General features: G+C 40.1%; 1 protein-coding gene across 2 annotated transcripts; it reads left to right on the top strand.

Moving 5' to 3' along the window:
* The first annotated feature begins 295 nt into the window (after positions 1-295).
* LOC139660072 (E3 ubiquitin-protein ligase ubr3-like) lies at positions 296-26,164 on the top strand. 2 transcript variants are annotated; one of them, XM_071538119.1, is made up of 30 exons: positions 296-935; positions 1,528-1,667; positions 2,008-2,160; positions 2,569-2,724; positions 3,828-3,868; positions 5,062-5,128; positions 5,215-5,345; positions 5,827-6,055; positions 7,646-7,825; positions 8,845-8,978; positions 9,134-9,220; positions 9,321-9,386; positions 9,566-9,655; positions 9,753-9,881; positions 9,997-10,049; positions 10,321-10,454; positions 10,565-10,650; positions 10,740-10,881; positions 11,452-11,548; positions 12,695-12,836; positions 13,314-13,418; positions 13,568-13,738; positions 15,520-15,552; positions 16,932-17,377; positions 18,643-18,731; positions 21,497-21,646; positions 22,581-22,714; positions 23,751-23,861; positions 24,088-24,288; positions 26,024-26,164. In XM_071538119.1, exons 1-30 carry the CDS (start codon positions 502-504, stop codon positions 26,162-26,164), a joined length of 4,272 nt encoding a protein of 1,423 aa, XP_071394220.1. In that variant the 5' UTR covers positions 296-501. The 2 variants fall into 2 exon arrangements, with proteins under 2 accessions (XP_071394220.1, XP_071394219.1); XM_071538118.1 differs by lacking the exon at positions 15,520-15,552.
* Positions 26,165-26,457: the final 293 nt, after the last annotated feature.

Genomic DNA, 26,457 nt, shown 5'->3' with positions numbered 1-26,457 from the left:
GCAAGAGTGTGCTTCAACAAAAACAACCCGAGGTGGACCCGGTACGCGTGATAACAGTTCCCCCTTCCAGATTATATATTAATACTTTATTACTTTGTTACAAGGTCAGTGCTTTACAGTTCATGGCTGAATTGTGGACTGTCTACAAGAAGCCACAAGTGATATTGCAAAGATAAGGAACACGGAACATTTTGGAAATGTATCCTTAAAAAATGCCATACACAACTGTTGTGCCACCCCCTTCCCTCTCCCTCTTTCTCTCTCATACACACAGCAAAGTGTTGTGGACCGGGGCCGTTGGGCAAGACAGATCTTTAGACTCTATACCAAATATTTAACTAGGTTTATTCGAGCCAATAACACAGTTTGAGCGTGGACTACTTTGGGAAATTCACCAGCAAACAAGATTTATGACGGACGCAAGGATTCGTATCGCGAGAAAGCCCGAGAACATGGCAACAAGACAACAAAAATAAATTTGTGGACAACAAGCCAGAGTGCATGATGGCGGCGTCACTGCTACGCCGGGATAAGAAAGCTACTGCCGCCCATTTGAAGGCAGACCTAAATCGGACTGACAATAGCTCTGGGGTTCGACAACTTCAGGAGCTGCTTGATTCTGTGCTGAACCCCGAAAAGCCAGCGGCGGACACCGAGGCTCTTGACTGGTGTAAATGTCTAATTGCAGGAGGCGAAGGTTTCGAAGAGTTCTGCAAAACGGTCCGGTCCTATGACAACGCGACTCTGTGTGGCTTGGTTTGGACAGCAAATTTTGTGGCATATCGATGTCGGACCTGTGGCATTTCACCTTGCATGTCATTGTGTGCAGAGTGTTTTAATAACGGAGACCACACAGGCCATGATTTCAACATGTTCAGGAGCCAGGCTGGTGGGGCCTGTGACTGTGGAGATAGTAATGTCATGCGAGAGAGTGGGTAAGTAAGTCCAAGCTAGCTAGCTAAGCTAGCTATGCTAACGTTAACGCTAGCTGGTTAGCTGGTGCCGTTTTGACAGGTCTTGATGGGAAGTAAGCTAATTAATGTTCCCAAGCCAACGCTAGCTAACGTTACTAAGCAGCCAACAACGTCAGCTCCAATATCATTCCCCCCGAAGTTTACGCACTAAAGTTAATACATGCCAGTCAGTTACAGTTACGGTTGTTCTAACGTTACTGTCATTTTCCTGATAGGAAAACCTTGACTAAGCAGTTATACTGAGAGGAGTAGCCAACCTAGCTAACAGTGATGCATACTATCTGGTCAGTGTACGACAGTGGCCCGCCCCACAGTTATTGTGCTTGAGTGTCTTTGCTCCTGGTTGATCTCAATTTAATCTAACCATAATTAACACGAAAAAGAGATGTACTTTCAAGTTGCGCCAGTCACCCGTCATCATTAACAGCTGGGCGACCTCAGAGCTTAAAAAGATAGGATTCATAAACCGCAATAAATAAATAAATAAATAAATGAATAGAAATAGCCACTTGTATGTGCGTGAGCTGTCTGCAACATGTATGTTTTCTGCCAGGTTTTGCAGACGGCATCGGTTAAGAACAGGGGAGAATGTCCCCTCGGTACCTCGAGACCTCCTGTTGATGTCTGAGATGGTCCTTCCTCGCTTCATCATCTGTATCATACAGTACCTGAGGGATGGATACACTGAGCCAGGTGAAAACTGATGCCATATGTTTTTATCTTTGGGAAGATATAAATTGGTATCTCTAAAATATGAAAACTTACCAGCAGTTGAGAAGAAATAGTTTCCCCATTCACTCAGATTTTGACATTTTACAATTAATTTTCAATGGTATGGCCTGGTAGAAAGATCCTAAAATGTTTGCTACATCTTGGTGACTATTCCCGCTGCATATTAAAGCCAAAGGAAAATTGGATATAGTGTACATGGATTTTGCTGGACACCAATGTTATACAACTTGTTTTTAAGTCAATCAGTCTGTTGGCAAAATACTTCATATCATGGCTTGTATCTGTTATCTTGCTTTGCCAGACACATTAACTGAGAGAGATCTACAGAAGGTCCTGCAACAGCTGGAGCCTCAGATCTCCTTCCTAGAGGAGCTCACGAAGATGGGAGGGGCAATGAGGACCGTACTGACAAAGATCCTGACCAATCAGCAAACATTCAAAGACTTGAGCATGGGTAAATATCCTCACAAGCTCATCTGTTTCTGATGAGCTTATGTGAGATAGTCATACAGTAGTTAGATTGATGTTTATCAGAAATTGCTATATCACTGAGTTTTGTTTGTTTTTGTTGTCTTGAGTAGACATCATTTTTTTCAAAGGTTGGAAAATACTGGTAAAATGAGCATATTATGCACTTTTTTTCTGCACATTGCAATAAGAATTGCTATTCACAGGCACAATTTCTGTAGCACCTGTTAAAAAAAAAATAAAAAAATTATATATCAGAACGTGGGGAAAAATCAGACACTCCTCAGGAGAAACCATCTGGAACATGTTTCCTTCTGATAAAATGTATAGCTTCTTGTGATTTGGACATTACAGCAGTCATTATAGCAATTTCTCTTTTGCTGTTCTGTTGCAGGTCAAGAAGAGAATTTGTATGCTAAAAACAACTATGACAAGTATTTGTCAGCGTTGAAGAATTCAGGTCTGGTGTCTGTGGAGGAGAAAGCCCAGGGTGGAGCTGCAGATGTCACTGCAGGAGCTGAAGGAGGTGCAGGAGCATTGGGCTTATTGGGTAAAACAATCTTTAAACTTTTTATGCTGGAACTCGACTTTAGATGATGGTGTCAGACACTGTTTTAAGTCCCATGATGATCTTCACCTGTTTGTTAGTGGTCTAAGCAACACAGATGCTGGAACCCTGTTGTTTATGTTAGGATTTTTCTTCTGCTTCTTCTTTTTTTTGCCTTAAAATTCTGTGGAGCTCAAAGTCCCACAGCATCCAAATTTGGTGGATGGGTTGTAAATCTCCCCCACTACTCAGCCCAAAAAAAAAAAAATACAGCAATTGGCCATATGGTGAAGTATTTTTACATTTTTAGCCAATAACTCCTGAACCATATGGCGTAGAATCAGCTATTTTCCTCAGATTCCTTGGCTCAAGACAAATCTATTGCACAAACTGCCTCATTCATAATTTCCGCCATGATTGTTTTTTTTTTTTTTTTTTTAGATTTCTGAATTTTATGCAAAACCCATTTTTTACTTACTTCTTTTGCAAAGTTGATTGAATCTCCATGAAGTTTTGCACACAGCATATATTGACTTCGTAGATTACTGCTATTACACAGCATTTTCAAAATCCAAACAACAAAGTTGATGGTGAAGACACTCAAACAGGAAATGAGACATAATTCCTTAACACTTCATGCTAAAGCAACCAAACCTCACATACATGTTTGGGATGTGCACCAAAGTTGCTGAGACCACATTTGGTTGCGCTCCATAGCGCCACCATCAGGCCAGCCTTATAGTAACGCCTATTTTTTGTATTAATTTCTCCTACAAAGTTGACTCAATCTCCACTGAATTTTAGACAGAGCATATTTTAACTGCCTAAATTATGGCTAATCCAGAGAATTTTGATACACATAACCAACTGGCCAAGACACACAAATGAGTTGACAGTGAAAATGTGCAAACTTAAACATTTAATGCTAGAGCAATCAAACTTCATATACAAGTGTGTCATATCACATTTGGTTATGCTCTATAATGTTGCTGTGAGGACAAATTGGCAGTTTTTTAAATTGCGATATCTTGGGCATTTATGTATGCTTGGCCTATTGGTTTGGACCCCACTAATGGCCACTTGTGGCTATATGGTTTTTTTTCTAGGAACCTCTGCACCAGGGAGCCCAGATGAGTCTAGTAAAGAGGTATGTGTCAGCATCACACACAGAATAACTAATTAGCTTTATATCATTAAAATATAAGCAGATAATGTCCAAACCACCGCTATCAATTATCGAGGAAATCGTACTTAAGGACTTAGATGGTAAAGGTCACATATCTAGGTTTTATAGTATTCTGGCAACACATTCGGCAGTCAACTCTTGATAGATTAAATGCTTGGAGAACGGACATACAAGAGGACATTGATGAGGAGAATTGGGAAATGGCGTGCTTAAAAGCACAAAAGTAATCGATTTAATACAAAGCTGAAATTGCTTCAGTATAAATGGCTAATGAGAGTGTACATAACCACTGTTAAACTTCACCACATGTCCCCCAATATTCCTGACACTTGTGTTAGGTGCTTAGATGAGAAGGGGACCCTGTTTCATTGTTTATGGGATTTCCCCAGAATACAGATATTCTGGAAAAGTGTAATCAGACGTCTATCACAGATAATTGGGAAAAACGTACCTTTTCGTGCCAAACTCTGTGTGCTCGGGATTTACCCTGATGATTTTGTTAGGACATTGAAACAGACAAAACTATTAGACTTTGGACTTCTTCAAGCAAGGAGAGTGATTGCATTATACTGGAGGACCCTCCATCACTAAAAATGTGGATGAAAGAACTGTCAAGTTGTCTTGGATTGGTGAGACTGACATACATTGCTAAAGGGAAACAAAGGGACTTTGCTAATATTTGGAACCCAATTATGGACTTTTTAGAAAATACAAATATGGCCTGAATGAGGGAGGGAAAAGGAAGAGTGTATTGACAGAAGACTGCCTTTTTTTATTTTAAAGTATTATTTCTATTATTATTGTTATTATTATTATTAGGTTTTTTCTCAGTTTTCTTTCTTTCTCTGTTATTGTTATGATTAATATTATTATATGTATTATATATATATATTTCATTATTTATTTGTTTATTTATTCATTTATTTATTTTTGACGCGTGTATGAGTAAGGATGTACGTGATGTGTTGTCTATGTTTTCAATTGTGAAATTTCAGTAAACACATTGTTTAAAAAAAATAAAATAAAATACCCATTTTTTATTTGAATTTAGTGTCCAACATGTCAGATTTGTTTTGATTTGAGCCAAACTGATTTATCATTACTGTTACGCTTGTTGGAGAACTTGCTTTAATTAAAAATTTTTTTTAATAAAGGAGGACCAAGATGGAGGGCAGTCTGTTGGACAGAGAAAGAGGGTAAAGCTGAGTAGCACTACCAAAGGTAATTTTGGTTTCGTAATGCACTAATTTGACATTGAAATGTGGTCCGGAGCTGCCTGTCTTACTGTGTCCCTTATCTGCCCACAGACCCATCTATTATAGAATCTCTGAAACATAAATGCTTTTTGGAGGAACTGCTGTTTTGGACGATAAAATACGAGTTTCCTCAGAAGATGGTCACCTTCTTACTGAACATGTTGCCAGATCAGGACTACAAGGTATTTTCTTTTCCTACAGGGTTCTGTACATTTTCTTTCTAAAAAGCGTAATAAATGTAAAAGATTTAAAAAAAAATCGAGCATTGCATTTTGATGCAAGTCTCATCTGCAGATTAATATAAGTAGATAGTAGTATGTAGCTCTGTCCTTATTTCGCTTTTAATATAATTCTCAATTATTTTTTAATTCAGTTAGTTTTAGTGGCAGAGGTTGAAATTTCATTTGTTTGCACTTGCTTGAATTTGTAGTGGTATATTGGCTTACTAAAACTTTCTTTTCAGTCTATATTTTTTTAATTGCCTGGTTAGTGTGGTTTTATTGCCTCAGAGTTTTACATAACTGTAATAATCTTTGCTTAGTCTAATGTTTGCCCCCTTAGGTTTACAAAGCAAATAGTATCTACCAAAAAGGGACCACATAGTCACAGTAAGCCTAAATTGCGTGATGGGAAATGTAACTGTTCTCTTGTCCTCTCCGGCAGATCACTTTCACAAAAACATTCGTTCAACATTATGCATTCATCATGAAAACGCTGATGAAAAGCCACGAATCGGATACCATGTCCAACCGCATCGTACATATTAGTGTGCAGCTGTTCAGCAACGAGGAGCTGGCACGACACGTGACGGAGGAGTGTCAGTTGCTGGACATCATGGTCACGGTCCTCCTCTACATGATGGAGAGTTGCCTTATCAAAAGTGAACTTCAAGGTGAGTTGTCTGAATGAGTCGGATTACTGTTCATTTTGGTTTGGCACACATCACCACACTTTTGATTCTGTGGCTTATTTTGTGTGTGTAATTGTGTGTTTAATTATACTTAAAGACTGTAAATAATAGACTGTGGTTGAAGTTATACTTCAATTTGGAATGTTTTAATTTTTCATCAAAATGAGTTCATGAACAATCAAAAGGAGTTCCTGAACAATCAAAAGGAGTTCATGAACAATCGGTCTCTGCCATTTGCTGCCTCAGGAATGAATAGTCGCTGGCTTTCAGGTTTTTTCTTCTGACTATCCATAATTGCAAACAAGCAAAATTCTTTCCCATCCATAAAATTAATTCCCATCACCAGACCATATTTTATTAGCAGCATGAATTTTTCTGCCCACGTTTTCAAAAGTGAAAGTCAACATTGGTGATTGATCATAAATTCATTTGGTAGTATGCATGGTAAAACCTGTTTTACCAAAGCGAAATATGGTTTTAAAGATGGTGGCCTTCTGGCTTGATGTAATAACCTGTACCACACAAAATGTCAAAACGTCTGCATCTACTCAAAGATTAGGAGGTGTGCAATGAACTATGGAATGGGCCGGGAGCAGGAGGCATACGTATATAACATCAAACCAAGAGATCATCATTTTTATATTGCTGGTCCATTAATGTCAAGCCATATAAAATGTTTAATTTTTGGTGCCATTGTAGTAGCTGTTCATCTTTTGGCCTTTTTGTCAGGGAATATTCTGTTTTAGATCAGCTTTGGACTTGTGGCTATATATTAGGTTGTGGCTATATTTCATACTTATTTGAAGGTACTCTGCAATGCTGATCACCCTACCTCTATACACTCTACTTGATATACTGTACTTAATATGCTGTTCCTAACTTGATACATTGCATGGAACAAAGGCAAAACTATTGTCCTAGTCTGTCTGATGTGTGAACATCATTACCTCAAAAAAAAACACAGCGCTCCACCAAATTTTATAGGAAAACATTGTTTTCAGAAGGAAAAAATGGTCCGCACTCAAAAGTGCAACATTTATGCTTACTTCACTTCAAATATTTTCTATTTTTACTAATTTTGAATGCAGAAAAAAACATGCACAGATGTCATGGCCCTCTGGCCTTCCTCAGTGTGCAGGCTCCAAGTGAAGTAAGCCTGAATGTTGTACTTCTGAGTGCGGACCATTTCTTCTTCTGACAATAACATCATTAACATTAGATTTGATTTGTGTACTGGGTGGGTGGGTTAATGTCTGTCTAGTTCCTTATAAAAAATAGCAAAATGTATTTTTTAAAATAGATAGCTACAATATGTTTTTTTTTTTTTTAAGATTTATTTTTAGGCATTTTTATTGATAGCGACAGTGTGAGAGAGAGACAGGAAGGTATGGGAGAGAGAGGGGAGGACATGCAGCAAATGACCGCGGGGCGGATTCGAACCCGGGTCGCTGCGGAAAGGACTGAGCCTTATGGTACGCGCTCTACTCGGTGACCCACTGGAGCGCCCCAGCTACAATATCTTTTGTTAACTTCATGTACATGTGTGTCCCTGTCTCTCTCTGTTCTTTTCAGATGAAGAAAACAGTCGCCATGTTGTGGTGAACTGTGGCGAGGCTCTGTTGAAGAACAACACTTACTGGCCTTTAGTTAGCGATTTTATTAATATCCTCTCACACCAAAGTGTAGCGAAGAAATTCCTGGAGGACCATTCATTGTTGATGCTGTGGATGAGCTTTGTGTCATTTTTTCAAGGTAAATCCTAGTTTGAATATCAGTTGGATCCATTGAGCTCTAAAGCAGACATTGAATTTAGAACTTACTGAAGGCATTCATTGTGGAAATGCATTTCCACAATGAATGGTACGAATGGTTGTAGGATTCCACATTATGTTCTGCGAGAGTATTTTTATTTATTTATTTAACCTTTATTTATCCAGGTTAGCCTCATTGAGATTAAGAATCTCTTTTTCGGGAGGGATCTGGCCAAGAAAAAGCAGCACAAAGTTACAAATGCTACAACAAACATTTCATTATATTACATTACATTGTATATTACTTGCCCTGTTGTCATTTGTCTGTCCTGGATTTATACTCCATCACTTGTACTCCATCTATTAAATTATGCCAGTCCAGTGGTATAATAATGCCACTATACCACTTTCATTTGTAATGCAGACACTGTGAAGGTAAACACAAATAACATTTGGTTTAAATGATACAGTAGAATTTATAAAACTAGGTTTTAGTCTCACAAAGGACTATTTAATCTGCACTGTCATGCTAATGATGATGTTTGATAGAACAAGTGAATTACGGGGTGTTGATTCTTTGTCACTGAATCAGAATTGTAGTTTGTGCTGCTCACTTGCCATGTGTACTCTACCACAACCCTAAAAATAACACTCACCCTCGCACTGTGGGCTGGAGTATCCTCTTACTGATGTTACGTGCAAAGTGTCACTATCACATTGTATAAATGTAGACTGCTGTTGCTTTGCTTGGAGGTGAATCCTCTTGTTTGACACAGATTAATCTGGCTCTCACCAAACATTTTTGGCAGATTTAGAGATTTATGCATTTACCAGTATAGTAACACATTTGTACAGACAGAATTTTCAATACATGCATGAAAAACATTTTTAGAGTAGTTTGTAGTGAATTTTTAAAAACATATGGCCCATTTTGTGTGATTTATAATTTGCTTGTTTACATGACACCATCAAGATGGGTGGGTACTGTCTAACTTTGCAAGCCTTTTCCTGCTCTTATAGGTATGAACTTGAATAAGCGGGAGTTGAATGAACATGTAGAATTTGAGTCTCAGACATACTATGCAGCATTTGCAGCAGAGCTGGAGGCCTGTGCACAACCAATGTGGGGTCTCTTGACACACTGCAAAGTCAAAGTAAGTCCCGTCTCTACTCTCCCATAACTCCCAAGTGCATTCATGATGATCTTGAAGGATTAATACCTCATGCTCTTCTCAGACATTGCTACATGCAACAAATCCACATATACAACTATATGAATCTTTAAGTTTCAAATCTTGTCTGTGTGTAGGAGACACAGGAATACACTAAAACTGTGGTACGCTACTGCTTGGAGACACTGCAGATCTGGTTTGATGCCATTGGCTTCATTGACGAGGTAAATTCAGAAGTACATGTAGGCCTAGACACATAAACTGCTGTATTTACAAGCAAGCATTTTCCTCTCCTGTTTCTCATGGCTCACATATCTCTCGCAGCCTGCTCCAAATCAAGTGACATTTCACCTGCCACTGCACCGCTACTATGCCATGTTCCTCAGTAAGGTATGTCAGAGGCCTTCAACTCAAAGAAGTCTTCATACTACTGGTACTAACTGGTACTAAGAATCCACATTATTGTAAATGTGTGTGGATTTACAACTTTTTTTTTTTTATCATGATCATTATTATTTTTTCTTGTATATATGTTGGATAGTTAATTGTTTGGTTCTGAACTTTTGCAGGCTGTGAAGTGCCAGGGGCTGGACCTGGACAGCCTCCTTCCAGATCAAGAGATGCTGATGAAGATCATGGTGCATCCACTGCAGATCCAGGTATAGCACTAGAGGCCCATAAACACATGTATGTACTCATCTTCAACTCTTGAGTCATGTTCAGTGTCGATTAAAACTTCGCTTTGTGTGACTTAAGGCAAGCCTGTCAGAGATCCACAGCAACATGTGGGTCAGGAATGGTCTCCAGATCAAAGGACAGGCTATGACCTACGTGCAATCTCACTTCTGCAACTCCATGATTGACCCAGACATCTATCTGCTCCAGGTTAAGATTGTTGAATCAATGCGCTCTCGATCAGTATCACTTATATACTTTATAAAACATGTTCCTGTTTATTTTTGTATTTGTCTCTCTACATATATCTGCATTTATTTTACAGGTTTGTGCGTCAAGGCTGGATCCTGACTACTTCATCTCGTCTGTGTTCGAGAGGTAAGCTCTCACCCACCCACATAAACATGTATAACATTTCTCTGTTGTGGGGCGTATAGGTGGCCCAGTGACGTATACCATGTAAAATGCGATGTCAGTTCGAATCCGACCCAGGACCTTTGTCGCATGTCATTCCCCTCTCTCTCCCAATCTTTCCTGTCTGTCTCTACTTTAAACTGTCAAATAAAGGCAAAAATGCAAAAAAAGACATTTCTCTATTCCCAGATTGGTGGTATTCTGCAGATTTCTTTAACTGTTTTTTGTTGCACAGGTTCAAAGTGGTTGACTTGCTGACCATGGCGTCTCAGCATCAGAATGCCGTGCTGGACTCCGAGCAGGAGAGGCCGATGCTGGAAGGAGCGCTGACCTTCCTGGTCATACTGACAAGTCTTCGCATTCATTTGGGTAGGTTCAACAACAGATGATGTGCACAACCCAGAATATTTAATCAATCTCTGTCAATCTGTCTTTACTTATTACTTCTCTCTGCCGCTTGCTCTCACTCTCGCTGACAGGCATGGCAGATGATGAGATTCTCCGAGCTGAGATGGTCTCTCAGTTGTGTATGAATGACCGTACACACAGCTCACTGTTGGACCTTGTATCCTTCATGACTTCATTTAGCTGAGATCTATTGAATAGCTATCCAGTCATCCTTGAGAATCTATTTCCTTAACAATGCTTTTTCAGATTCCTGAGAATCCCAACCCCAAGAGTGGCATTGTGCCAGGGAGCTGTAGCTTTGAGGAGATGCTCTCTGCTGTGGCTGACTTCAAAGCACCTGTGTTTGAGCCAGGAGGCTCCATGCAGCAGGGCATGTACACACCGAAAGGTAGGATTCTGTTGAAGATAAAGGCACAGTCTACTGGTAGACTGCTTTAACAACTGGCCTGCCATTTGAAGGCTTTATTGGATTAACTCAAAGTAAAAAACATTGTCTGCCCCCCCATTACCTCCCCTCCCCATGTATGAAATAGGCTAGTTACATCAATGTCTTTGTTTCTTGTTACTAAATATAGGACTTTGCCTAATGCCTCTTTTTTTTTTTCCCTCATTGGATCACAAGCTAGATTGGTAGCCCTATCATATTGCTTCTATTCCTGTTGTACTGATTGCTGCAGGTAATAGAAACAAAAGTGTACATTTTTATGCTCAATGTATTGTCTTGTAAATCCTGTGGAAATGGGAAAGAGATGGGTATGAGGTGTAAAGATGGTTAAATATTCCACTGCTTCTATATTGAAGATTTGCAGCAGTCTTGAGCATTGTGTCATTAATACTGAACAGGCCACTTGGGGGCAGGCTTACACCACTTATGGAGAGGAGGAGAAAAATGAAAAACTGTGAGTCACTGACTTTTCAGCAGGTGTTACAAAGCAGATCTTTCCCTTTTCCCAACCAGCGGAGGTGTGGGAGAAGGAGTTTGACCCCATCATGGTTGTTCTCAGAACAGTCTATCGGCGTGACGTCCAGTCAGCAATGGACAGATACTCAGCATTGTAAGTCAACACTGGTGCCTCAATATTCCAAAATAAATGGCTTAAGAATTTACATAGTCTATGTATAAAGTTAGCAGTTATCCTCATTTAAAGGTTTGTATCCTATTTCTACCGCATACAGCCCTTCATCTACATTTGCAGTTCTGTTGTTCTGGTCAGTTCTGTTTTTGGAGTGGTCATGTTCATCACCCTCGCCAAATGCGACCTGTATCATGCCCTGCTCAGTGTCGTAGGGTCACCTCTCCCACCTGCTCATGAAGGGACATGATAAGAAGGGTCAGGTCTACACGGTGCTAGGGTTAGGGTTCCAATTAGATGGCTGTCGAGCAAGATCAATATTTCAAGGCAAACTGTAATAGAATTTAGGAAATCTTTCTTGTTTGATTGCGGTGCAGAAGTCTCCAAAGACAAATGTGCCAGCAGGGGTGAAGGAGATACCGTGGGGTTAATTTCTTTAAGCTCACTAGAAGATTTGAAGATGCTAAATATACCAAAAGGTGCTTCCCTGGATGATTCTTGGTTTGAAATAGTAGTGTGGGAAGATTACTTTTTATAATGGGATTCTAAGCCTTTTTAGTATGAATGTAATTGAAGCTACAGAGAGATCACTTGGGTATTTAATTGTAGTTACTTTTAGAATATATCTCTCCATCAAACCTTTTTCTTGAAAGACCTGACTATTACAGCAAAGGCCAGTCTTTAGTGTTCTAAACCTGGTGACACAGAGGCATATTTCTCCTTCAAACATATTGAAGCTTCCATTTCCCCCCATCAGAGTGTGATACCAGGCTTATGTTGCTCATTCGCACTGTTTGAATATGATGGATTGCCTGTCAGGCCGGCCCCGTTTTTATATAACCATGATCCTTTCATCACTAATAGAGTGAGAGACTTTGCTGCCCATCGGCTGTTCTGTTGCATAGACTAAAAGCTTTTGTACAGTGAATTACTCAGAACAATGTTAGTTGTCACATCATCAAACTCCTATTTCTCTCATGGCCTTGCTTTGTATGGAAAAATGACCTTTTATTGCATGTAAGATAACACACCATAACACACACCCTTATGGGTGTGGTAATTACTATGTTCTTTCTATTGTTATTTGTTCTTCTGATGTTTTTTGTTGTGGATTATGTTGTCACCTAGCTTGAAACAGTCTGGCATTCACACCGGCAACCCGTGGCCACCTTACAAGGAGAGGACTCCTCTGCACCCATGTTACAAAGGCCTAGTCAAGCTGCTGCACTGCAAGACATTGCACATAGTAATATTCACTCTCCTTTACAAGGTGAGCCTTTCAACACCTATTCATGTAGTATAATACAGCACTGCCCTTGCAACTCAATCTACTCCTTGAACTAAATCGGAAGCACTTTTAATTGCCAAATTGAATTGGTGAACAACGAATATGACTTGGTTAATATTAATTGGTGCTGACATGTTATAAGACAGTTGTACAATACAGGATTGACACACTAAGTGGAGGACAAAACAAAAGTACATCACAGTTTAGACAAGGTGTACTGTAAGACCTACTGACAGTAGACTGAACATAAACACACAACAAGTATTCATTCACAGCCAAATAATTGTTCAAATGTAGCACCATGGCATAGTTGGTAACATTAGTAAGGATAATGTGGGTCCAGTAGTCCAGAGTACCATAAGGTCACAATAAACATGCTGTATTACCTGCAACATGGTAATAAACCATGCCTAAGGTTTTATTTCTTCTTCAGTGTAAACTAATATCTTTACGTTCTAGATCTGGATGGATCATCAGAACATGTCTGAGCATGTTCTGTGCATGGTGCTGTACCTTATTGAGCTGGGCTTGGACAATCAAGTTCAAGACGACAAGGAGGATGAGGTGAGATATGTGGGCTGTGAGTAGCGCCTGGAGTGGAAGCATACAGTAGATGACCCTCTTACACTGAGATTTTCAATTATGACACCAGTTCCCCTTGCTGTGTAGGCTGCTCGCCAGTGTCCTACAGTGTTTGTATCTTATGCCTCCAGGAGCCTTGCATTGAGGAGCACTGCCATGACAGTTGGTTCCCCGGCACCAACCTTCTGTCCAATCTGCACCATGTCATCAACTTTGTGAGGGTCCGGGTTCCTGAGACGGCTCCTGAAGTGAAGAGAGAGCCCCCACCCAGCACCAGTTCTGAAGCTTCCTCTTTTGGCCAGGTAGGAGAGAGATCTACTGTCGGCTGGCTTGCTGACTGTAATGTGTGTTGCTTGTAGAAACTATAACGGCACACAATTAAAAAAAAACCAAACAAACTTGGATCTGTCTAGTACAGCTCCCTCAGTTCACGACAGTATGAAACGACTTAAGCCTGGCAAAGTTTGATTACATTTTAAGCTGTTAGTGAGTTGTGTGTTGGCATTTGCTACTAAACAAAGGTTAAAAAGTACCCTGGATATGGTTTTGAAACAATACAGGAACAATTCAAGGGACAACAATGAACAATATTATACATGAACACAGGAAGAGCAACGTTATCCATGACTTGCAGTGATGTCATTGTTCTGTTGACACTTTGATTTTGACTCCCAAAAACCACTGCTATTTTATTAAATAACACACTTTACTTACCAAGTACCAATTAAAATGCCTGTCTAGATTGTGCTGTTGGTTCTAATAATCGTGTCACGATAGAAAGGGTGAAATTTCATTGTTTGCCCACTGATAAATGCGACATAGTAGCAAATATTTATAAACATAACATTATCTTGCCTGCCCATTAATCAGGAAAAACGTTTTTCTCTTGAAGAGGGAAGTACTTTTGGATAGCTCACCCACGCTGAAGTGAAATACCGAAATGCATCTGTTCTTTTGTATGCCTTAAGGGTTTCACGGGCATCCAGAGACGGGTTGTGAATAAGACATACTGTATGTATAGATCATGAAATGACATATTGGGGAGTTTATCTGCAGAATTTAGTGGTGTCAGTGATGTTTGTGGTAGAGAGTAATGGTCACATTCTCCAAGGACTTAAATATCTGTCCTTTTCTTCCGAAGTCAGGTGAGACGTTTGCTTGTTAATTTGTGGTTATAATGGAACACTGTTCAGGAGTCACTATGGTGACGTTAACAAAACACTGACGTCACTGCAAGTCATGGATACATCGAAACAGGAGGCATAACAATAAGCATCAGTAGCTGAGTGTTTATCAAAAAAAATCAAAATCTTTTGTTTGCCTATCCAAGATGTGCCAATAATTTGTGTAAATTCTCAACCTTTTTTAATTTCTAAAAGAGTTGCTCAAATTGCTACAGTGGGAAACTGGATAGTTGGAGTTTTATCGTGAACTGCCTGTAAAATGTTGCTTTTTTAATTCTTTAAAATTTTTCTTTTCCATAATTATCAACAGAAACAGCAAAGCAACGAGAGAAAAGCATATGTACAATATATGCCTTCAAGTTATGTTGCACACCAACATAACATCTTGATTCTCATGTGTGCAACACACTGCAATAGATTTTAACAACTGAATGCTAATTCTAGCTACTTTTCAGAAACATCTTGGCGTAATTACTCAAATTATTGATAGGAGTGTTAGTTACAGTTGGTGTTTTGCATTTGAGCATTTTTTGTTTTGAGTTGATACATGCCTGGTAATGTTCCCACCCTCACTGTGGGGGGTGTGTGTATTTATTTTTTTCTGCAATACCAAATCATGGCCTCAGAACCTGGTTATGCACTGACCCATAAGTTTCAACAACAGTCATATCCCTAGTTAGTTCCACAGCCACCATTTTTATGAGCATGCAGTGGGTCTTGGTCTTAGTTTAGAATATTGTTTCACACACAATTTTTTTTCTTTAGCTCTGGCTAGACAAGTGTACTGTTCTGTGTTCATCTTATATTGTTGTTTGTTTGGTACCTTCATGTTCCTCTGTCACTATTATTTTATTATTTATTTATTTTTTAAATGTAATTTTGCCGTACTTGCTCCACAGAATCCCAGGCGTCTTACAGGGAATTGGAGAGAGGTAGCTGTTTGCACCCCTTCTATGAATGAATAGGCTGAAGGCCTTTATGCCATTAGCAATGGCATTTATCTGTTTTTTTTAATATCTTTATTATAAAAGAATTTCTTTGTGTGTCTCTATTTGTGTATGTACTCAAAGTGTGTGTGTGTGCATTTCAAAGGAGGTTTGCCTTGGTGTGTTATGGCGTGTGTATGATGCTGTGCTTCAGTAGTTCCCTCCCTCTCCACCACTGAAACTAATTACGTGTGTAATGCAGGTTTGGGTAAATGCTTTTTAACCGCATGTCAGTGTGATTGATGTTTCTCTGACTGGGCTATATGATGTATGTTTATTTAACAGTGCTGCTCCGGTCCTTTTTGTCAGGTCAGGTCACGGCAATCCTTCAGATGGCTTGCGATCTTTTTCATCAGGATGATTTGAATTTTCCCCAGGAATATGGTTGTTCTGTGTGTCAGGAGATGTAGTCTTGAAACGTCAGCTGAAATTTGATAATGGGCATTTAATTTGACTTTTATGTGTACTGTGCCTGTCTGACTATGGTAATACAGCACCTCTCCAATCCATCACAATCCATCAGACTTTCAGTGATGTTGTAATTTGAGGAGACAGTGTTTGTGCTCACAGACAGACCTGGCTGCAGTAGAATTGGATATGGGTCACAAGGGTTTTCTCTCGCTCTCTAGCTGAACATTATACTGATATAATGTGAGCTTGAGACTTGAAATATTGTGTGCTGTGAAGGGGTGGTTGGAGTTTGTATGTGTGTGAAAGCATTTACACGTGTGTATTAGGGCTGAACGATTTTGAAAAAATATCTAATTGCGATTATTTTGACTGATATTGCAATTGCGATTTGATTTGCGATATTAGAGGGAATGTTAATTTTTACATCATTATTCTCATTTTCATTGAAAAACGTATTAAAATGATTATGGTGTGATTTTTGCAGGGATCTGTACCAAACAAAGATGTTTTCTTAAGTCTGTAGAATATGATGTGTAGGCCAGGACATCTCTGCAGCACGACAATATTTAATTTATTAATTTTAATTTAATTACAAATATTGCGCCTCCTGTGATTTGAAAATTGCAGTAGGCCATATTGCGGTTTTGATAAAATTTCGATTAATTGTTCAGCCCTAGTGTGTATGCTTGGTCTCATGTGTGTTCACAGTGGTTCTGTATAGCTCAATGTGTAGAGCATGGCACTAGCACTGCCAGGGTGTTAGGGGTTTGATTCCCACTGTGATCACACATGCTAAAAAATGTATGCTCTCATGGTATTGTAAGGTGCTTTGCATAAAAGAATGTCCAACAAATATGTATAGTTATGCTTGCCTGTCTGAGAAGCAACTTGTTTTTTGTTCTGTGCTGTCTTAGAACCTGCGTGAAGCTCAGGTGTTCAGCCTTGTGGCGGAGCGCAGGAGGAAGTTCCAGGAGATTATCAACCGCAGCAACACCGAGGCCACCCAGGTTGTCAGGCCCAAGAGCTCCTCAACACGCTGGGTACCACCGGGCACGCCCCCCCAGTTGGTCACGGAGATCCTGGAGATCCGAGAGAGCATGCTGTCCCTCCTCATCAAGCTCCACCAGAAGCTGTCAGCCAGGCAGAACTCTCTGTCAGCCTCCTGGCTAGAGGACATGGACACGAGCCGTCACGCCCATGGAGATGGCATCACTGCCATTGAGCGCATCCTCACCAAAGCGGCCACACGCAGCCGCCAAAGCAAGCGTAGCATCCAGGAGATCTGTGGAAAGGTGTGTCCTCCAGTGCCACCAAAGAAGAACAGTCCCACTGACAAGAAAACCATGGATAAAGAAGAGAGGTACCGTAACAGCATACAGTTTGTATACATATTCACCAGCATGCATTTACACATGCACAGTTCCACATAACATATTCCACACAGTTTTATCTAATTGCAGTGGTTGCTAAGTCATTTTGTGTCAGTATAACCTGATGTAATAGGAGTTGTATCACCACACAGTTAAAACAATCTTTTTTAGGGTTATAAATGCTACAACACTTTCATTGGCTATCAAAATTAACCTGCAGAAACGGTATTTTTGCAATACTATTCCATAACACTCTTTCTTTAGCTATGGTATCAGTTCATACCATTAAGACTGTTTGAAAAAGCAAGTTGAATCAAGTGGGATTTGGCTTTTCGCCTCACATTCACCTGCTATCCCTATTCTCTAGTCTCCCATTTTCCTCCTTTAATGATGATGAAATGGGCTATAACCACTCAATAATGGCCTACTTTTTGGGTTGAGTTGACCCCCAAGACAAAGACAAAGGTAGCATCTCTGCCGTCTGCGTGGACTGTAGCTGTTTCCAAGGCAACCGTTGGGCAGCAATGCAGTGAGAAGCGAGAAGAGGGGCTGCTGCCCATTCCTCAGGCTGGTTGTCTGTGCCCCTGAAGCCATCGGTGAAAATTACTGAGCTGTGGCACTCCTGTCAGCATTTGTTTATGTCCTCTTATTAGGGACTCAATTTACAGTCAGCCCCGCACCCTGCAAGTTGGGTGGTGGCAGGGGGTGGGGGTGGTCTGCCCACCACATTAGTCTAATAATCAACCCTTCCAACACTCACAATATAACCTTGTGTGTAACAGTATCCAGTGCTATATAGACAAATCTGTTGCACACACTATGGATGGCCATGTAGCATTGGCGAGGGAAACATGCCCTGCACAACAGACTCCTCCAACAGATGCTCATTCCCTGGAGATTGTAATGCATCGGAGGAGTGGAAGGGGAGCGGTTAATGCTCCCATGGAGAGAAAGAGGTTGTTAAGAGCTTATTATTGCGAGAAGTGCTTGTTTCCAGAGTATAAAACCACTGTTGTCACTTACCCAGCGAATCTGTTGCCATGGAAATAGGTTAACTCCTTTCAATGAAACTTCATTGGTAGAATCAAAATGATGACATTTGTCATATTTCAGCACTAAACAGTCATTTTAGAGTTGCATACAAAAAATTTGTAAATTTTTGTTTTTTGTATTCAAAGCAATCAAGTTTAGTACTAGACTGTTGTGCACATTGATGCGTACTGATTGAATTGTACACACTTGTTCTTTCTTTCAGACGTCAGAGGGCCAGAGAGAGACAGCAGAAGCTGCTTGCTGAATTTGCTTCCAGGCAAAAGAGTTTCATGGAAACAGCCATGGATGTTGGTAAGAAGAGACTGGCTTTAGTCAACCAACATTTTCTCATTGCCTCACCTTCATTGCTAACATGTGGTCCCAGTATAGCCTTTTACAGACTGCAGAGTTGGTTGCTTAGAGTCTTGGAACCTAATGATAGCAGTGGTTCTCAATCGAGGGTTTGGGAAACCCAGGGGGTCATGAGACAGGATTTATTCATTTGATTATTGGTGGGTTAGAGAATCTGAATTATTTCTAAAATAAACATTTGTTATGTTGTGATAAATGTTGTTACACACTGTTGGCCTCTTCCATTGACTAATCAAGCAAAATGGCTTGAAAATGGATAATAAAAATCATAATTTGGTGTCACAGTTTACTATTCTGGGGATTTACATCTTCAAGAAGGACTAGTGAATCGGCAATGGTTTGCTTTTAGGGGTTGTGAGAACCACTATGATAGCACATGGTTATAGAACTGGGTTTGTTCTGACTTAGTCATGCAAGACCTTGTAAAAGCACTCAAAAGACACAGTTACGCTCATTTGTTTGAAGGACACCTTGCTAGCTTTCTAGCCAGCCCTTGAAGAAAAGAGCCGCTGGCTGAAATAAAGCCATCACTGCTATGCCTTTTTCACTGAGTCAAGGTGACAGTGGGCTGTGGTCTCTGCAGGCCTGTTAGGAGAAATTGAGAGGAGAGTGCTCCTCTGGGGAGGTTGGGAGGGTGGGCGGGTGCTGGCTGAGGGCACATAGGATCAAAGTACTAATAGTGGGCTGGACTCCCAGGGCCCACCCTGACACAGCATGGTTAGTGGATGAATAATGGCTGCTGTGATCAGATGGAGCATTCAGGCAGAGTTGTGTTCCGACCTCTGTGTGCAGACCTCCTGCTGAGCAGCAAGTTTTGTTGCTTTCCCTCAGGCTCACCGCTGCTGGTGTCACGTCACCTACACTACTGAGTAGGATTTAACTGGGACAGGGAGATGCATGTTTAAATCCCTTGAATGCAACATGGGTTGATTATAGTCATCTTTAAATTTGCCTGTACAGTAGATTTTGCCATTACATCCTTGAGAAAGTATAACACAGTTGAGGCATTTTTCCTTGATTCTGTTATCCTACTGCAGGAGTTCCTGCTGACATTGGCACAGTTTTTTAATAGATTAGCTTGTTTTTACATCTTACCAGTATGCCGTGGGTCTTTTCTTGAACTACATTTATTTCACGGAATGAATCAAATGTCACAGAGTATATAAATATTAGTTCTTGAATTTTAACAAGGACAGTTGGAACATCTGTTCAAACGTTAATCTTTCCGTTGCTTATGGCTTCACTGGCTACTGGCATGGCACGCTGTGGAAAAATAAAACCAAGATAAGGCACTATATCTAAGAATAGACATGTATTGTATTTCAAACTCGCATACAGAAATAAATCCTCATCTCAGTTTTAATTATTGATGCTTAGTAATTGCCTTAATACTGAAACTTGTAGGACTGTTATTGTTTTTAACAATTGATGCATTTGACTCTTTTGCTGTTTTTGGCTTAATGGTTATTGTGCCTTTAGTTGGATATGTTTAATAGTGTTCTGTGTCACCAATTCTGTGATTAACGTGTGCAGTATTCTTTTAGAGCTGGCAACATTTGAAAATGTACAAACCTATTACTTGCATAGAATTAATTCATTGGAGGATTCACACATTTATGTTGTAGGAAGCATAAAGCAGCAGCATATAACGGCAACACTTGTGTCCTTGTGTCTTACCTTTAGTGTGTGTGTGTGTGTGTGTGTGTGTGAGTGTGTGTGTGTATACACGGGTGGCTCTATGTACTCTGATGGCCTGAGGCTAAAGCTGTGGCGTTGACATCTAATGCAAACAGCTTTCATTTCCCCAGGAACATAGTGACCTCTCCTGAGAACATATTCCTCCAAAAAGCAATAAATCAATTTCCAGCACAGCTTGACATTTCTCCACAATATTTACTGTTCAAATTGAACACAGTCCTTAACATTTAAAACTAATTTCACATCAGTAATTAATTTCTAGTGCTATGCCAATCACTCAGATAGGGATACCAGAGAATGGACTTATATTGTAAGTATTTATATATGGCTGTTACACAGTCCAGTGCTCATTGAGTAATTTTTATTTCCAGTATGTGTGCTAGTTATGCTGGTGACCTAAAATTAGTGCACTGATTAGTGGCAAGAACTTGATGACTGATAACAGTAATAAATCTTCCTGTTGAAAATCTATCCTCATACTTCTCCCTACATATGAAGCAAGGCAGCCACACATAGGAATTGCAGAATAACACCCAAGTCGGAAGCATATTCTTAGATTCGTTATTGATTCAGTGTAAATTAGAAAGGAATAGTGTAGCGTAAATGAGCATGATATTTGTCCCCTGAGTAGGAGCGTGGCTTGCAGTGAGTGACCTCCCTTAATCATGGGTTGTTACCTCAATGTTTAAGCCTTCCTAAAGGAAAGCCTTTCACACCACATTACCTCCCAATGTTTTTGTTTTTCACACACCGCTTGCCGAGCTCATCCCCTCTGGTTGGATGGTTTTCCCTCTCTCCTAGGTGATAGTTTGTTAACACTAACAGATCATAGAGTAGAAAATCGAATCACAATTTTATCTCATCTTTATTCCATTTTGTTTGTATTTGTTTGTTTAGGCTATTGCAGTGTATCCCCTGGTTATGATAACATTTTGTTTGTATGATTTTATGTGGAAGTGTTTGAAAGGAAGCTTTTGCAACCCTACGTTTGGTGTTTTTTGTGACAGAATCCCCAGATGCTGAGGCGGCCATGGACCTAGGAGCGTCTGAGGTGATGGAGTCTGAAGTTCTTTACGACTGCGTGATCTGTGGCCAGAGCGGACCTTCCACCGAGGACAGACCCACTGGCCTGGTGGTTCTCCTCCAGGCATCCTCAGGTACTGCATTACCCAGCGTCCCCCCTCCATTTTCAGACATGCCTAAATTAATGGCCTATACAGGACCGCTTTGTTTCATCACTGTCTTGATTTGTAGTACAATTTAAACAACCTGCAAATGCAATTGCAGCGTGGAGGGGTCAAATTAACAGGAGGTGTATTTCACAGACATGAGATCCTACTCCCCTATCACCAGCCTTGCCTGTTAAACCAAACAGTTATTCATGGCAGCTTGGATCCACCATATTGGAAATCTCATTTTAATAGGCAGGTTAGCTGTTGTTTTAATTGGCTCATTTATCATTCATGTTAATCCCTGCTTGCTTGTACATACTGCCTACTGCTGTTAAGAAGTAATTTCTATGCCATTTTTGTGGACAGAGGAGGATCACTCACTGTCGTGAAAATAAATGGCATGTTTGATTAGTAATTAGTCACGTTGTAATGCGGTTCTGAACACTCTGCCCTCAAGGTCAAAGGAACATCTTACATGATCTACCACCACTTATTTTTATAGAACCGCAACCAGACAACAATGTAAACACCACACATGAATTATTTTGTTGAGTCCATAATACCATACGATTATATTGTCCTCTTTGGTGGCCAGAAACTATCATCATTTAAAGCAGGACATTCTTCCAATGTGATTTCACTGCCACTGATTGCAGAGATTATGTGCTGGAAATTAGCTGTCACTGGCTGTGTCTGATTTATCAGTCATTATTTTGCATTGGGGTGTGAAAAGTGTAAACATCTGTGTTATTAACGTGGCATATGTTCTCTCGCCACAATCACAGTCCTTGACTGGTTAATGTAAATATTATAGACAGCCATAAACAGTGAATCTGAAATATTCATTACAATGAGTTAGAGTAGAGTGATTGTCACTGACTGCTGAGTGCCGCTGGTTTGTGCTGTGATTGTCTTTCAGTGCTGGGGCACCGCTGCAAAAGCGAAGAGGCTAAGAAGCTGCCGACAAGTGATGAGGAGCACATCTACCCTGTGGACACGTGTGGCGTGGCTCATGATGTCAGGCTCACCCTCATGCAACGCTTCTTCAAAGATGTAGGTGTCTGAGTCACTGAAAACATAGCCAGCTTTGGATGGGAGAGAGCATGGCTGAAAGCAAAAATAGCACCAATAATGATTGAATTTATTTTAATGTAAAACAACAGCTTCAGCAAATTTAATATCCATTATTTCTGTTTCTTGACATTTCATTTTTATGCTTGCCAGCAGGGTAAGCATCTACATCTGCTAAAGTCGCTGAGAGACTATAGGACTTTTACTAGGTCCTTGTTTAACTATGTATGTCTGAAATGCCAATGGTAGTAACATTTATAGGCCAGCTGATGGCTGCATGTAAGATCACTTTTAACACACAACATTGTGTGACAAACGCTGTTGTACAACCACATAACACACCAATGGACAGGGGCCCCAAATAAAAAAATCACTCTACTTCTTAAATAATTTTGGTTGCCGTACCTAGACTTCAGTAATACATTACAACCCACTCCACTACACTAATCTTCCAACAGATCAACTTCAAACCAACAATAATTATACTTGATTGGCTGGACATTCACTCATGGAATCTATTTGTCAGTGACAAAATGGCAGGCAAATGTACAGACAAATTTACAATGGAGTGACTTCGGAACAAGAATGTGAAAGTCCTTGAGTGGCCCAGCCAAAGTCCAGACTTGAATCCCATTGACAATCTGTAGAATGACTTGAAGATAGCCGTTCAGATGCTCCTCATCCAACTTCACTGAGCTTGAGTAAATAAGCAAGTAAGAGTGGGAGAAAATACCAAAATCCAGATGTGCCAAGCTGATACAGTTGTATCCAAGAAAATATTCAATAAATTAACAAACAATTCTCAAACACGTTTTTACTTTGTCATTATATGGTATCTTGTGTAGATTCTTGATAGAAAAAAATATAATTTCAGTGTAATTCATTTTGAATTCAGGCTACAACACGACAAAATGTGGAAAAAGTCAAGGAAGTTGAATACTTTATGTAGGCACTGTATATTGTAGGGATATTAATATGCCCTTAATCTTCATGCTGTGTTCTCTTGTGAATTTCGCAGAGTTCTTGTCTGCAGTCTGTGTCAATAGGCTGGGATGGGGGTGTCTACGTACAGACCTGTGGACACACCTTACATATAGATTGCCACAAGTCTTACATGGAATCTCTGAGGGTAAGAAAAAGCTTGACCCCATGTCTATTGCAATGCATGTAAGTAGGCCTGTTGTTAACTAATAACGTGCTGTCCTGCTTACTGTAAAATTCCCTTTTTCAAAGTTCAGCGACTGTCACCTGTTTCAGAGTTTTGAATCCAGGTCACATGGGTCATGTTGAAGGTGATCCTGCTCTATTTGCTTTTGTTTCTTGCGTTGATCTGATGTGTGGTCTGTTTTTTCCAGAATGACCAGGTCCTGCAGGGCTTCTCTGTTGACAAGGGTGAATTCACCTGCCCACTGTGTCGACAATTTGCCAACAGTGTCCTTCCCTGTCGCCCTGGGCGTGGCACAGAGGCTGGCGCCTGGCACACGCCCACTAACAAGAAGACGTGTGTGCTGGTAAAGGAGGTAGAAGATCTACAGGAGCAATTGGGCCTTTTCCCAGTAAGTTTCACCACAAGGCCAGGAGTTCATTGTTACGAACACCCTGTATGTCTCCATACCTGTCCTGAAACACTGTCAGCTCACTATTGGCTGATAGCGGAGACAAACATTATAATTATCAGAAATATTCAACTGACTCCAAATTGTAGGGAATATTGACTTGCGGTGTAAACGGCAACAGGGTGGTGGTGTGGTTAGAGAGACCATGCTTTGACCGGAGAACTCTGGTTCAAATGGCCTGGGTCAGCAAGCACCTGCCCTGCTGAAGTGTCCTTGAGTAAGAGACTGAATCTCTACCAGATCCAGGGGTGCTGTTCTGTAACTGACCCTGTGCTGAGGGTGGGCGATATGGACAAAATATCATATCACAATATCTTCAGATACTCTCATGATTCGCAATATGCATCAGGATATTTTTCATTTTGCTTTTCTGTGGCTAGGTTGCAAATTACTGAAAGGTACAACCCAAATGGTAACAGTACAGTACTCGGTTGCAGCCTTAACTCCATTAGCGTTTATTAAAAACAAGTAAAAGATTAACTTAACAAGACCATCAGTCAAAGTAGGTTTTCAGACCCATTATAATGAATTGTAGTTTGAAATGTTAAACAAGGACTCCAGTTTCCAGTCATGAATTAAAGGAATATAAAGACTCAAATAGTGCTATGAAATGGGAACAGACCTTAAATTAATAAAAGTTGGCCTACTTTTTTTTTTTCATGCTCTTCTTCTCATATGGAGTGCTTCTCTTAAATACTTAGGCTAGCAGTGTCTTATGCAGCCTTCAAGTCCTTGTAGGCTCCCACTTCTGAGTTCAGAAATCTGTTGCACATTCAGGTGCTTAATAACAGTAAATTATAATGAATGCGCTTTTTTATGGTGTTATTTTAGAAATCAAGTGGCACAGAGCACTTTGTGTTGCAGCAGCAGAATGAAGAGCAGAAAAGGTGCATTTCATAATTGATATTTTTAATTAAGTAATTTAAAACAAAAATTCATGATAACTAAAACAGTGAAGGCAGAAACATAATACTTATACATACATATACTGCCATCATATATCTGCCATCGTAATTTCGTTGTGTTGTTGTCTTGCACAGCAGTACAATGACAATAAAGTTTGCACAAAGATGCACTCGAGTGCAGCGTTGAGCCAAGCAAACTGAAACTTTCAGTTCAATAGGAAAGCTACGCAATGATTTAGGTGAAAAGTTGGTTGAAATGAAAACAGCTATAGTGAAAGTTATGAATGGAAATTATGTGGATTGTATGTTACTATAATATATCACAACGTCCATAAACTCCTTGTGAAAGCACATGCGCTCTAAACTGCCTATGAAGGGGGAGGAGTGAAAAGAGATCATCAGCATCAGCATCAGTAAAGTTTCATGCTTCATGATTACCGGTCCTCTAAACACAGTGCTTCACCTCACTAGTTGCTAACAACAAAGAGACAGTGATTATGATTACAAGAAATGTTTGACTCCAAACTGTGTGGAATACTGACTTTTGTTGTAAATACTTGCCACTTAACATTTTGTCACAATTTGCCATCACAGGAAGATTGTGGACGTTACCCTAATTCAGCCTAATTTTGCTGCTTAACCCATCTTCTCATGCCAACTTTTATACTGTAGATATATCTTGCCTTCTTTTTTTTTCTTTTAGCTTAGTAAGTTAGCATCCTCAAGCTCATACTAGAAAGGAATTTTGACTTCATTGTATTCTTTTTCAGACGGAGTCCAACTTGAGTAAAGAGATGGAGCTGGTTATTAAGGACATCAAGAACACCACCCAGAAGAAATACATGGACTATGGCAAGAATCCTGGCTCCCCTGATAATGATTTCCTCTTCATGTACTCTGTGGCAAGGTGAGAGCAGAGTCACATTGGAGGGTTGGACTCTCATAAACCCCTCCTTAGCAATGGTTATGCAAATCCTACATTCCCATGTAATTCACATAGATATAACCTTTTATTCTCAGAGGTGAGAACAAGACAGATAATCAGTTGGGTGTGGTTGTCAGGGAATCTCTGACTACATTTTGTAATTTGGAACCGGAGTAAAAAAGTTAACTTGATTCACATAATAAAGATCCAGGTGCATGCATACGGGACTCTTGGATCGGTGTCCTCCTGCCCCATCCCACAATGCAGTGCACACCCATT

This window comes from Centroberyx affinis, unplaced genomic scaffold, assembly GCF_046629955.1.
Source record: "Centroberyx affinis isolate AG114_WGS23_722 - 3 ecotype Tasmania unplaced genomic scaffold, CSIRO-AGI_Caff_v1 ptg003208l_1, whole genome shotgun sequence".
In the NCBI taxonomy this organism is placed as follows: Eukaryota; Metazoa; Chordata; class Actinopteri; order Beryciformes; family Berycidae; genus Centroberyx; species Centroberyx affinis.
The sequence above is the reverse complement of the archived record's forward strand: the minus strand, read 5'-3'. Positions and strand labels throughout refer to the sequence as shown.